General features: G+C 44.8%; 1 protein-coding gene across 5 annotated transcripts in view; it reads left to right on the top strand.

The window, feature by feature from the left end:
* Positions 1-14,795, top strand: part of RTN4 (reticulon 4) — a 62,978-nt gene that overhangs the window by 20,994 nt on the left and 27,189 nt on the right. The window contains exon 1 of one of the 5 annotated variants that reach the window (XM_083604915.1): positions 13,487-13,820. The exons of the other annotated variants lie outside the window; for them this stretch is intronic. Within the exon in view, the coding sequence (XP_083461041.1) occupies positions 13,787-13,820 (34 nt within the window). The 5' untranslated portion in view covers positions 13,487-13,786. Of the gene's footprint in view, positions 1-13,486; positions 13,821-14,795 lie in introns of those variants that run through there. 5 annotated transcript variants of the gene reach the window in all.

The raw sequence follows: 14,795 nt of genomic DNA, 5'->3' as shown, positions 1-14,795 counted from the left end.
TTGGACACTTGCACACTGAAGGGTTGATGGATCATGGGGGGCGTCTAAGGTTGGGCTAGTCAGCACAACCTACTTGGTACCATGGGAAAAAACCACCTGTATAGAATTATCATAGTTTACCCAGGGTTCGGATAAACGTGCAGAATTTTTTAAAAATAGTGTTTTATTGATTTCCAATTACAAATGAACTAGATAGAAGAAATAATAGTATCAACAATAGCAACAACAGGTTGGAGTACAGGGTCATCACAAAAAGGGGGAAATAGAAGCAATCCTAGCTGGGGTTCCTTGGATGTACAGTATTCAGATGGAAGTGTGTGGAACTTCCATCTGACTATTGTCTGCACCTCATCCAGAATGCTGCGACCAGAATCATTCACCTCTCTTGTTGCCCACACTGTATGAAGCGCCCTTCCTCAGTTGCTTCCCCAACAGCACACACCCTCCTTCAGTTTTACCACTTGGAACAGCCTGAAGATCTCATGCTCTCTAAAAACACCCTACCTATTGCTACCCTTTAGGCCCAGAGCTCCCTCGTCTATCCTCTGTATGGCTCTCTCCCTTCCTTCAAACCCAGGGGGCGGAGAATCTCTTTCAGATGGAGGGACCTCAATCTCTTCTCTGGGGAACCTTCTGAGGGACATGGCCCACTGGTGGGCAGCACCAGAGGCGAAAGTGGGGGGCAGGAAGTGAATTCAAATGCAATCTTTGTACAGGAGACTGGTTTCTATACTCCCCTTTCCTCTGGTCTCCATTCAGACAAGCAAGAGGTATTGTTAGAGTTCAAGAGCATATTCCAGCTAGGCAGAAATACTTGGGGTAGGACTTTGGGCCAGGGCCTGAATGTAGAAGTTTGGAGGTTTCCGAGGGCCATGTAGAGAGGCCTGGAGGGCTGCATTTGACCCCCAGCCCTGAGGTTTCCCATCCCTGCTTTAAACCAAGGATAGAGAGCATGTGGTGTTCCAGATGTTGCACTCCAGTTCCCATAGTCTCGGGCCATTGTTGGCTGGGGTTAATGGGCGCTGGAGTCCAATTGCGTAGTGAAGACCACAGGTCCCAACATCTGGATAATATAATAATAATAATTTATTATTTGTACCCCGCCCATCTGGCTGAGTTTCCCCAGCCACTCTGGGCGGCTTCCAATCAAGTGTTAAAAACAATACAGCATTATGGCTTTAAACCTTTTCTATGCTGCCTTTTCCTGGGTCATTACCCAACTGAAACAGCTTTTGCACAAAGCGCTAGACTTCCCTGTTACTCTTGCTCACCCATCCCTCCTTTTTAGAATCTCGCTTCCTTCGATGCATCTTTCGCAGGCCCTTTGGAGCAGAAACCTGCCTTCTGTTTTTAGCTTTGTAAGTACCAAATAAATTGAGGGTACCGTGTGAGTTAGTAACAATCTTTCCTGCCACGGGCCAGAATGAAACTGGTATGGCTGAGTCTTGAAGGAAGTTCACAGTCCACCCAGAACATCTCTTGATGATGCTCTGCTGAACTAAGAGGAAGAGGAGGAAGAGCTCATTCTTGGTTCTTATCACACTCCAGTGCCCTCTTATTCTACATCATACCCGTATCCCCCCTTTTTGATTCTGAGTTAGACAGAAAGCATCAGGAGTTGACGCTAAGGAAAATTGGGGACAAAAAGGAACAGCCACCAGAAAATCCCAAGAATCTGTGTTGAGGTGATAAGGAAACTTTCGGGTATTCTTGTTCAGCAGGACCTGGAGCCTAGCAACAGAAATTGTTGCTTTGCGGGGGCAGTCAGGGAACCGTGTCTGGGCAGAATCTTCCCCCCTGCCAGTCCTGTTGGGTCTCCTACCTCTCATTGTTGTTGCACAGAATTGTTTGCCACATTCCAGTTGTGTGTGACTTTCCACTTCAGGACACTGTGCCCCTTGTTGAAAGATTCCTGTGAATTATGCATAAGCCTCTGACTCAGCGGAAAAACTGCTTCTGGCACAGAGCAGGGCCATTCTTTAGCCTTGATGTGGGATACCTCTGAGTTGCCTATTGTGATGTCCCTTTCAACGCTTCATTTCTGAGGTTATGGTTTAAAAGCAAAGGCTTAATTCTGTGCAAAGGTGTCTGCCTCATGCCACTGTTTTATGCCTTCCCTGTGCTACACTTGAAGAGCTGGGTCCTGAATTAGACATACCTTTTCAGAATTTCCTTTCTAAAGGTTTTTGTGTGCTAGCTTCCCAAGCAGATCCTGTTAATCTATAGTACAGCAACAGCAAAGATTTTTGCATCGCTTCTGAAACACCCGCTGTGTTAGAAATCTGAAATTTGCAGCAGTCCTTCTCGGTACGGCAGTTCTGATTTTATAGATATTGGTTGATATAAAATCTTAGTAATGCCTTAAGTGGAGCCATTGAAAGCAATAAACCTACTTCAAGTAAGAGTAACATTTGACATAGGGATGCGGGTGGCGCTGCGGTCTAAACCACTGAGTCTCTTGGGCTTGCCAGTCAGAAGGTTGGCGGTTCGAATGCCCACAACGAAGTGAGCTCCCGTTGCTCTGTCCCAGCTTCTGCCAAGCTAGCAGTTCGAAAGCACACCAGTGCAAGTAGATAAATAGGTACCGCTGCAGTGGGAAGGTAAACAGCATTTCCGTGCACTCTGGCTTCCATCACGGTTTCCCGTTGCACCAGAAGCTGTTTAGTCATGCTGGCCACATGACTCAGAAAGCTGTCTGCGGACAGACACCGGCTCCCTCAGCCTGAAGCGAGACGAGTGCTGCATCCCATAGCCACCTTTGACTGGACTTAACCATCTAGAGGACCTTTACCTTTACCTAACATCCGATACCACATAAATATTTTAACTAGGGCACAATTTTTGTATTTGATAGCATCAGCCAAAGACAAGCATAGAATAATATGAATGTGTTATGCATAGTAAATGAATTGAGTGATACCTTAAAATTAACTAATCAGATCAGTCAAACTGCAGTAAGTTTTATAAACGGTTGTATTTGGTAGTCGATAACTCCCCATTTTGCTGATGCCGATGTGATACATTAAGAAGCTTGAAATATAAATAATACAAAAATGCTCTGACATTTTAAGTTCTAATATACATTTTTAAGGATAAATGACCAAATTGGTAAAGGGGTGAGCTGGGCTGGCACTCACATCTATGCCACTGGTTTTAAAAGTGTGTTCCACAGCTATGGTTTCTTCTCCTTAATCTGCCTGCTGCGCTACCAGCTTTTAAAAATAGAAAACACTTCTCTTGCTCTCCATTTGAACTCTGTCAGTTGTTTATTATGTATAACGTGTTTGAAAAACAGACAGGTATTGTGCTGAACCTGCGAGCAACAAACAGAGCAGAAGGCAGTTGAAAAGGAAGCGTTTGTTTTCCTTAGCTCTTTCTGACTGAAGTTGAAGGTTGTGGCAAGCATTTAACAGCAGTTATGTTGCTGCTGAAAAAGCATGACAACAAAAACCACCTTTTCGCTTTGAAATGGTGGTATAGGCATGGAAAGAACTGCCTGTTGTTACGAAAGGCATGGAAAATCTGACCCAGAAACGACTTTGTAATCAATGCGCACGGTCCCAGCGGAAGATAGGTAAGCTAAAGTAACAATGAAGAAGTAAATTGAAACTCGAGAGCTGAGTAAATTGAAACTTCAGTGGAGTTGTAAGTGAACGTTCTCTGGATTGCATCTACTAGCATGACCTTCCACTACCTTTGCACCCACTAACATGGCCTTGTAGTCCAAAACATCTGGAAGACCCCAACTTGGTGAAGGCTGCCCAGCAGTTAAGAGACCGCCTAATTAAGTTTTAAGAAAATGTAGGGTGGTAATAAATACTGGAGTGTGGGACCATAAGTCAATGGTGGAACACATGGTTTGCATGTGGGAAGACATAGGTTCAACCTCTGTCATCTACAGTACAGTTCAAAAATGGATTTGGTAGCAGATGGTGGGAAAGACTTTTCTGCCTGAAATCGTGGAGAGGTGCTGTCAATATAATTATGGGGAAAGCTCCTGCTGTCATTATCCCTGTCAGACATTTTATTTCTTGCCCTGTTTTATTTTGGGAACCTTTGACCCCCCACGCAAAATAATATAAATTGGATATAATACAAAGTACTATATGCATATTTTATACACTTCTGTGTCCTCTTTTTCAAGAGGGCAGAAGGCCCAATCCAGCAAACTGGGCTCTGAAATCACAAAACATACATTTTCCCCATTACCCTGAAGAATGCTGCTCTGCTGAACAAGACAGGCTACAGTTTAATAAACTAGTTACAAAAGCAATAATGTGTACTGTATGGTCTGGAGTTGCTTTGCATTGGCAGTGTTTAGCGAATTAGCAACCCCCTACACCACTTTCTGTTATGGCTGTCATAAAAAATAGACAGTTCCATCTCCGTTTATAATAACTGCAATTTATTGTAAACTGTGCTGAAAGATTAGTGTAATGTAAACTCTGCTACAATTAGTGAAAGCAACCCTGCTCCTTCCCAACCTATGGATTGCAGTCGGCTTGTTTCCACTAACTATGGTTAAAGTAAAGTGGTGTTTGTCCAGTTTCACACAGAACAGCAAGCTGTTGCCTTGTAAATTTATAATGTTAAATTGTAGTTCAGGGTTGCATCCAAACCAGCCCTTTTGTGTTAGCCCAGTTATTCATCTAGCATAGTTGCTTATTAGGGGTGAGCTCCCGTTGTTCAGTCCCAGCCTCTGCCAACCTAGCAGTTTGAAAGCACAAAGTGCAAGTAGATAAATAGGTACCACTCCAGCGGGAAGGTAAACGGCGTTTCCGTGTGCTGCTCTGGTTTGCCAGAAGCGGCTTAGTCATGCTGGCCACATGACCCGGAAGCTGTCTGTGGACAAACGCCGGCTCCCTCGGCCAATAAAGCGAGATGAGCGCCGCAACCCCAGAGTCGGTCACGACTGGACCTAATGGTCAGGGGCCCCTTTAGCTTTTTAGACATTGTCACTTCTCAAGGACTCTCAGACACAATGTGTTTACCAGCCCTTCCATGAGAGAACCCTTAACCAGAGATCAAATCTCCCTGCCTTATTAACATTGGACAGGCATTGCTATAATATATACTATACCAAGACAGCTATTGCTATACTGTCTTAGATGCAAGCTGAAACCAATTTTTCCCCAGCAAACATGTTCAGACACATGATTTAGTTATGCATACTTATCTCTAGCATAGTATGCTTTTATCTGTGCATCTTTGACGATAGTTTTATGTTTTACATACACTTCAGAGATTTTTCCATTGTTGATTTCTAAATGTTTCTCAACTAATAAATAATGCTTAGCCATAAAGTATAGTTTATTAAGCCATGAGCGTTCCTCATTTGCTTCTGCCTTCCATTAGCAGCTAAACAAAGCAGACTGCTAGCTTAAGTGTGATGTCGAAGCCCAGGACTGCGGTTTTGTTTCGCCTAAACAAATCATGATTGCTAAGCCAACAACATGCCACGCATGCATTCACTAGTCAACACATTTAAAAAAACACAGTTAAAACTAACCAGAGATTCGGAGAACAGCACTAAAGCACTCTCCCTATAGCTCGTCAATGTTCCTTAATCATTCCAGCGTATTAAGTCAGTCAGTAGACACCTGTCACTCACTCACAAGGTTAGAAGTACAGCAACCCTCTTCACTGAGGCTACAAAGAAATGGTTGGGGTTCAAAGCAGTAAGGCCATAAGAGACCTGGGTTCAAATCGCCCATTCAGCTGTGAAGCCCATCAGGTGAATTATGGGGAGGGGTCCATTTTACAGACTCCCTACCTGCCTAACAAGGGTGATTGTTGAGGATGAAAGAATACCATATTTAGTATCAAATTTAATAAATGATAATACACAAATTTAATAAATAATACAGTGGTACCTCGGGTTACAAACACTTCAGGTTACAGACTCCGCTAACCCGGAAGTAGTACCTCGGGTTAAGAACTTTACCTCTGGATGGGAACAGAAATCGCGCAGCGGCAGCGGGAGACCCCATTAGCTAAAGTGGTACCCCAGATTAAGAACGGTTTCAGGTTAAGAACGGACCTCCGGAATGAATTAAGTTCGTAACCAGAGGTACCACTGTAATACATTCTACAGCTTTTAAAATGTGTTTGTGGAAATGGGTTATTGGTTTTTGTTTTGTTATGTGTATTGAATTTTTCTGTTGTGAACAGCCCTGGAATCTTCAGCTGAAGGGCGGTATAATAATAATAATATAATAATACCGCATATGCACCACTTCAAGTCCTTTGGGATAAAAAAATATTGACCTAAGGTTGCGCTAACTCCAAAAATGTAGCAATATAGCGATGGCCCCTCTTTTATCAACCAGCAATCTGCATTCAGAAGCACAGCTGATGTGAATTGAGATGTTTCGTTTATCGGAGCTGATATTTAGTGATTGCTTTGTCTTTTGAGTAATAAAAAAATGTTTATCTAATCTTTGCTCTTCCCCCAGAGCTTAACTACATTTGTGGGCTATCAATCTGTCTCGTGGTACTGAATTTCTAGGTTAATTAATAATCCGACTGATTATCCAGCTGTAGTATTTATGCTTTCCACAGTGCATATGTGGCTTTCTGACCTTTTTGAAAAGGGAAAGGGAGGCTGCTTGTCTTCAGAACGATTTCTGGTTGAAAACAGCAGTCAGCTGTGTTTTTCTCCCTCACACCAAAAATGTCAGCTGCTTAAGCACATTCCCTTTCAGTCCCAATGTATAATTTAGGCCCTGCCTAATTAATATTTGAAGGAGTGTCTCAAGTAGGTTCTAGGAAGAAAAGCATTAATATATGCATTAGGAAGGCTGCTTTTCTAAAGGAGGCTCATGTGTTTGCCCCATGAAACCCCCAGCCGTGAATTATGGGCTGCATCCAGCACAATGTCATACTCTGACCCATCGACACCAATGGATGTAAGTTAATTTCGCCAGTTGATTTCAGTGGGTTTACTCGTGAGTTTGACTTCTTGGAGTACAACCTGAATTTACTTTGCCTGAACTTTGTCAATTTGTCTTCTTATTTTTAAATGGATATGGACATGTGAATTTTATAGAACTGTGATTTTGAAGGTACGTAGTTTTGGCGCTGTGGGTTAAACCACAGAGCCTAGGACTTGCCAATCAGAAGGTCGGCGGTTCGAATTCCTGCGATGGGGTGAGCTCCCGTTGCTCGGTCCCTGCTCCTGCCAACCTAGCAGTTCGAAAGCACGTCAAAGTGCAAGTAGATAAATAGGTACCACTCCGGCGGGAAGGTAAACAGCGTTTCTGTGCTTCTCTGGTTCACCAGAAGTGGCTTAGTCATGCTGGCCACATGACCCGGAAGCTGTACGCCGGCTCCCTCGGCCAATAAAGCGAGATGGGCTCCGCAACCCCAGAGTCGTCACGACTGGACCTAATGGTCAGGGGTCCCTTTACCTTTAGTTATGAAGCTAGCTGGAGAGGATTGGCCTTGGAGCTAGATAACAGTTATAGGTAAATGATGAATAGGGAACATGGCTGGAGAATACAAGGAGAAAGGCAGCAAGCTATAAATATTCTGTCTCTAAAACAATGGAGGATTTTGTAGGTGCTGCTTGCTTACTTTCAGTTATATCCACAACCACAGAGACAGCGAGAACTTGAAAAATCTGTAGATAGTGTGTGTTTCTGTGACAGGTATATTCTATATGGAATTCCACAGAATGTGGAACTTCAGAAAACATGCAATCATTTTAAAAACGTATTTCTCCAAACCAGTGCATTACTTTGCAAACTGGGCTGCAACAGCCGTGAACTCTGAACTGCAAGCCCACCTTGCCAATGCAATGGTTGCTGGAGCACAGCAATGTCTACAGGGACTCGGATTAGCCAACCCCTTTCCTAGGATTCAAAAGACCCTGATTGAAAAAAGAAAGCCTTGACTTGATGGGGAAAAGACCATAAAGGAAGCGCCAGGCATGGTTCTCTGGGATCTGAGGTGCCACAACCAAAAAGGCCTTCTCTGTTGTAATCACCAGCCTCGCTTCACATGATGGCAAGGGGCCTCAAAAGAGGATCTTCAGCTTCAGGTAGATGGAAGATGTGATATACTTTAGGGAACCCAGTTTCAAGTCTTAAGAGCCCCAAATTCCCTTTCTTGTGTTGAGCTTTAGCCTCAGTTCAGAAGACTTAGTAATTGTAGGGTGATCCTAGAAGTGGCTGGGGAGAGTTTGGAAATGAGAAAACTCAGTTCTCCAGCTTTGAGATTCTGAAATAGGCATAGGAGGATTTGAAGGAGCATGACATTGTTCTCTCCAACTCCCTTCCCAGCCCTACTGAAATGCTGGTGATGTCTGAGTCAACTTGTAATCATTCTTCCACTGCAACTCATCTGTCAAATGTCCATGCTTACTCAAATGCACACTCTGCAGGAGGCTATTCTTCCCACATCCTCTGCTGGTCACTGCTGCTGTTCTTCTGCTCCTTTCCCTAATGATCCTGGACTTCTCAACAAGGAAGAGGGATCTGTATCCTACTTCTGTAACAATTCACTGCAATAAACATTGCTCGTACATTGCATTTTCCTCTGGTGCAGCTTGGAGTTCAATATATTGAGTTTCTGTCCTGTCTAGCTTTTCCTGTAACTAAGCAATTGCAAGTCAATGCCTGTGGCGAGTAGGGCCTTATTGCTGGTGGCCCCCAAATTGTACAGTTTTCTTGCACCAGAAATCTGCAAGTTGACCTTCCTTGTTCCTTTTTTAAAGGCCAGTGAAAGGACTTTGCTATTTTATTTGTTTGGATTTATACCCTGCCTTTCACCCATGGAACTCAAAAGTATCCCACATAGAATTCCAGGTTCCCATCTAGGTACTAACCCAAAGCAGCTCATCTTTAGCAAGGTAGCTGAATTATGGACTTTCCGTGTACTGAGGCTGTATTTTTTTAGCAGGCATTTCTGCTGCCAGGGTTAACGTACAAGTACCTGTTGTAGGGTTATAGTGCCCGATAATGAGTTTTGATTGCTTCATTTGGAAATAGTTTTTATTATTTGTTGTTATTTAGTCGTTTAGTCGTGTCCGACTCTCCATGACCCCATGGACCAGAGCACACCAGGCACTCCTGTCTTCCACTGCCTCCCGCAGTTTGGTCAAACTCATGCTGGTAGCTTCAAGAACACTATCCAACCACCTCGTCCTCTGTCATCTGCTTCTCCTTGTGCCCTCAAACTTTCCCAACATCAGGGTCTTTTCCAGGGAGTCTTCATGAGGTGGCCAAAGTATTGGTGCTGGAGGAGACTCTTGAGAGTCCCATGGACTGCAAGAAGATCAAACCTATCCATTCTTAAGGAAATCAACCCTGAGTTCTCACTGGAAGGACAGATTGTGAAGTTGAGGCTCCAATACTTTGGCCACCTCATGAGGAGAGAAGTTTTTATTATGCTGCACCCTAATTGAAGCTCATGTGGAAAAAAGGCCTACTGCTTCTTTGATACCTTTTGCTGGAAATCTGAAATACTCATGGTTATGGCTGGTCTTTTTGCGTAATATTTAAAAAATGCATCAACCTTCGTTGGAGCTTCTCTGCTTGGTAGTCAATAGGTAATTCTTAATCACCCTCAAAAAGTACCGATTTACAAGCCTGCCTCACTTCTGTAATGTCGTTCATAAAAAGTGGCTTTGCTGATTCTGCACCATTACTGCTGTTCTCCTGCCAAGAGCTTGCTTTTACTGTATTTGAAAAGAAAAATGTATCCACAAGAGCTGCCTTAATGCAGCTTTGTATCTTGAGAATATTCCCAAGACCAAAAGCAGAGCACTGCAGCCACCTAGTGTTTGCAAAGCGAAAAAGTACTCTCCGCAATTGTATTTTACACTTGCAAAAGTTTGGCAGCTATGAAGTGTTGTTATTTCTGTAGCCTTTCCCTAAATGGCTTTTTATTTTACTCATTTATCACAGGATTTATATGCTGTTTGATGGCTCCCAAGTCCTCTTCTGGAGTTTTTTTATTTTATTTTGAATACTAGAGTTAAGCATCTTAGTCAATTCCCATTGTGATATTTGGGCAATTAGCAAATAACAGGATCTATTTTAAGGCAGGGGAAGCCAGTGTGGTGCCTTCCAGATGGCTAATGGTCAAGCATGATGGAAGTTGTTGTCCAGCAACATCAGGAGTGCACCAAATTGGCTATCCCCATTTTAAGACATCTTTGACACTTTTGCACACGATGGTGGCAGCTTTATCTTAGATGAGTGGTGTTCATTCTGTCCTGGATAGCTCTACAGTTACTTGGTCCTGAGCAGCGCTGGCCCACCCATGAGGCAAGGTGAGACAACTGCCTCGGGCAGCAGAATCAACAGCTCTTGTTCCTGATGTAGATTTTCACTTCCCTCTTCTTCCTTTGGGGGAATGCCATTTTGTGGTTTGCCACAGGTGCCAAAATGTCTTGGACCGGCTCTGGTCCTGAGGCAGTTTTTAACAGCTAGGAAACCCCATCAGGGAAAGAGTAACCCACAAAGATGCTTAGCAGCTGCTTTTAATTGCCCAATCCCCCAAGACTCCCTGGAAAAGACCCTGATGTTGGGAAAGATGGAGGGCACAAGGAGAAGGGGACGACAGAGGACAAGATGGTTGGACAGTGTTCTCAAAGCTACCAGCATGAGTTTGGCCAAACTGCGGGGGGCAGCGGAAGACAGGAGTGCCTGGCGTGCTGTGGTCCATGGGGTCACGAAGAGTCGGAAACAACTAAACAACAACAACATGGTAGTATAGCCACATCCGGGAATATACTGGCCCCACTAGTCCCAAAGAACCATAGTTTCTGTCCTCTCCATTCTGAATTTTGCAAGTATCCAAAGAACTGAGTGGATGATTAGAAAATTAAGTCATAAAGGTAGAGTTTTTCAAACTTTGTTAAGTTATGCAGTTAACCTGGACCCTGGGTTTTCACGTGTTGGCAAGTAGAACCCACCAAAGATGCATCTGGGGACAAGGCTTTTACACCAGTGTAGGGATTATTTTTCACCTCTGCATTCATAGATTCGTAGACTTGGAAGGGACCCTGAGGGTCATCTAGTCCAACCTCTCCTTACACCTTGGTTCGTTGCCTGTCTTCTGCTCTTCCTTCCTCAAGCCCCCCACCCTTGGGTGAAAGATTATCCTGCCTTCCAGAGGGTTGGGCTAGATGACCCTTGTGGGACCTTCCAACTCTGCAATTCTATGAAGAATTCTGGAAACCTGGCAAGCCATGAATATTGCAAAAAATGGGGGGAAACCCCCAAACCCACCCCCCAACCAAATTAAGGCAACATAACAAAAATCACTGCTGAATATTGTATGGTTCTGTACAAGTGTTATGCAAATTTCTATTTTTGTGCTGCGCGTGGCATCTACAACCCTTGTAAATTCTAGTTTGAGGATAGGGTTGAAATTGTATAGTAGTCGATCCCTGATACATGGTGGTGGGTGTAGGACCCAACTAGCTATGGCATGCAACTGCAATACAGTAGATGCTTGGGTTGCGAACGTGATCTGTGCGGGATGCATGTTTGCAACCCGCAGTGTTCACAACCCGCGTCCACGCATGCGCCGGTTGCAATTCAGCGCTTCTGCACATGCGCAAAGCACGATTTAGTGCTTCTGCGCATGCATGACCACCAAAACCCAAAGTAACCCATTCCGGTACTTCCGGGTTTCGGTGGTCGGCAACCCAAAAAGACGCAACCTGAAGCGGCTGTAACCCGAGGTATGACTGTATTCTGGTTAGCTCCTTCCCTTTTCTCTAGCTGAATAAAATGTGAGTCTGCCCAGTTCTGTAACCTGTGCAAAACCTCTACCTTTTCTTGGCACAAGTAAGTGCTGAGCTTTGCCATTAGTCACACTTCCAGGCTTTTCTCTGCAGCAGCCGCGAGGACTAGACACTTGCCCTCCAGTTCTAAATCACTGCACTGTACTTGGGAACCTGCCCACACTGCTGGCGCAGTGCCATGCACTGCAGCAGCACTGGCGTGGCTTTGCTGTCGTGGCTTCCGGTGTATCCCAACTCTAGATATGGAACCAGGAAATTCATGGTGTCAGTTCAGATAAATGCTGGTGGGGCTGGATTTTAAAACAAAGCAAAAAAATAAAAGCCCTGCGTATTGCCATCGGAAATACTTATTGCAAGCACAAATTGAGGATTGGCTGGCGTGCTCTGCAAATCCTTCCAAACTGCGTGGAGTGGTGGCAAGGCAAATTGTGGTCTGTACTTTTAAGAAGGAGCAGCAGGCTGACCAGATGCACTGTTCTGCCTTAAAAAAAGAAATCCATTTTAAGGTGGCTGGCTTAGGTATACAGCAGCCAAAAATTCGGCTCCCTGCAATTTTAGCATCGACATAGTCAAAAGTACTTAAAAAAAAAAAATAGAACCTGGAAATTGATCCATGCCATACGCCAGTTAGCAATCAGGCGTCTGTAAAATACCTGCAAAGGCTGAAAGCTGATGCAGCGTAAGAATAGTTTGCAATGGAGCAAGTCCCCCAGTGTATATTTCACCTCTGTCCTGAACTCACTCGATGGGCTTCGACCAAGTGTGGGGAACCCTTGGCCCGCCAGATGTGACTGAATTGCAACTCCCATCATCTGTAGCCTTCACCCATGCTTGCTAAGGCTGAAGGGAAGCTGTAGTTCAGCAGCATCTGCAGGGTCAAAGGCTCTCCACACTTGGCTTAGGCTAATCGCTGCAGGGCCCACCTAACAGGGAGGTGGTGACTATGGTTAAGTGTTTTGAATACTTGAAATGCTGTACATAGATGTACAGTGGTACCCCTGGTTGCGAACGGGATCTGTTCCGGAGCCCCGTTCGCAACCTGAGCAGAACGCAACCTGCACCTGTGCATGCGCGGGTCGTGATTTGCTGCTTCTGCGCATGCGCGTGGCGTCATTTTGAGCGTCTGCGCATGCGCAAGCAGCAAAACCCGGAAGTAACCCGTTTCGTTACTTCCGGGTCACCGTGGGACGCAACCTGAAAACGCTCAACCTGAAGCGTCTTTAACCCGAGGTATGACTGTACAGTGGTACCTCGGGTTACATATGCTTCAGGTTACATACGCTTCAGGTTACAGACTCTGCTAACCCAGAAATAGTACCTTGGGTTAAGAACTTTGCTTCAGGATGAGAACAGAAACCGTGCTCCGGCGGCGCAGCAGCAGCAGGAGGCCCCATTAGCTAAAGTGGTGCTTCAGGTTAAGAACAGTTTCAGGTTAAGAACGGACCTCCGGAACGAATTAAGTACTTAATCTGAGGCACCACTGTATTATTTGCCTACATGCATTTACTGGGCTTAAATTTTAATTTAGACCCTGTTATTTTCACCTTGGGTCCTTTCTTGCTGCCTGTAAGACCTCTTTGCCCTGGTGTGATTTTTTTACCCCACAGTGCTCCCTAACCATCTGGCAACCCACGAGTTATTTGGATATGCACAGTGTTAAAAAGCTGTGTGTGTGTGTTTTCTGTCTTGCATCGTCAAGTCTCTTTCCCCCTGCCCTCCCCATCCCGTTTTTGCTACGAGCAGCAAGCAAACGGTTGCCACGGTAAGCAGATTGAAGCGAGGAATTATCGCGGGGAATATCAGTAGCCTAGTTACAGATTGCACTGCGTCAGTCTGCTCCACACCCAGAAGACAGTCAGGTGACTTAAGTCCTGCAGCAGCCGTGCAGCAGGCAAGAGACTGCAGACCTCTGCTGGAGGAAGCCTGATGTGTCATCTGTCGGCTGCTTTATTTCTCCAACTGCACCCTTTCCATTGGTATGCATAATTGATAATCCCAGCTGGAGGGGCAGATCCATTGTGAAGAGAGATGGACAGCCAGCCGAGCAATTGGAAGGATAAGGGTATTTGCAGTTTTACTGTCAATTCTTTTTAAGCTTTTAACGATGCTGTGGGCTGCCCTCTGTACAAAAGAGGCTTATAGTGTGCGTTTTTCTCTAGAGGAGCAGTTTTTCTAGGAATGGGCATGAGGGCTAATGGCAAGAGTGTGGAGGGTGGGGAGTCCTTCAGAAGATCAGCGATGAGGAATATCTAAATATGGGGGAGCATGGGGCGGGGGAAGGGTCATTTGCCTGACGCTCTGAATGTTTTAGTGGATTAAGTCCTGCCATCTGACGGCACAGGACAGCTTGCCTTTGGTATGTCCTGGTTGTACAAATGTCAGGGCCAGCTTCCATTTAGCTGATGTACTGCCTCAGAGAGAGAGAGAGGAGCTCTTCTAATAATAAAAAAAGCAACCCAACGAATGCTTCTAGTGATTAATGTAATGTCATTTGCTAAACTAATGGGCTTTCACCTCTGGATACAGTGCCGTCCCTTTACAAAGCAGAGTCCAGCAATACAGTTTCAAGTCTCCCCTGTTTTCACAGCCTCTCTCATTCCCCGCTTTGTGACGCTATTTTTAGTTGGTTGTCTTAATGTTTGATATTGGGGTTGTGGGTTTCCATGACTTACGAAACTGTTTGCCTGCCTTTTAATTGCAAAACCGGCATTGCCAATCCGAAGCACGCTGGGATAAAATAAGTACCTATAGTTAAAACGGTTGACCTTCGCCCCTGCAGCCACCATTCTTTGTAATCTCTTGTGTTGTGAAACTGTAAGAATTTTAAGTCTGTGCTGCACATTTAAGCTTTGGCTTGTGCCAGTCGAACAAAACAGGCTCTCTTTCTCTTTCCCTCCCCCCCCCCCAGCTTTTAATCCAGCTATCCAAAACAATACTTTTCTTAAAGGGGTTGGGTGTGCGATGATGGGGCAACCCAGCCAGTCTGATACAGAGTCCAAGGTCCACAGTTGTGTGTTTCAAAAGCTTATGCATGTAC

Source organism: Podarcis filfolensis, assembly GCF_964270895.1.
Source record: "Podarcis filfolensis genome assembly, chromosome: 3".
In the NCBI taxonomy this organism is placed as follows: Eukaryota; Metazoa; Chordata; class Lepidosauria; order Squamata; family Lacertidae; genus Podarcis; species Podarcis filfolensis.
This window is presented reverse-complemented; position numbering and strand designations above follow the sequence as displayed.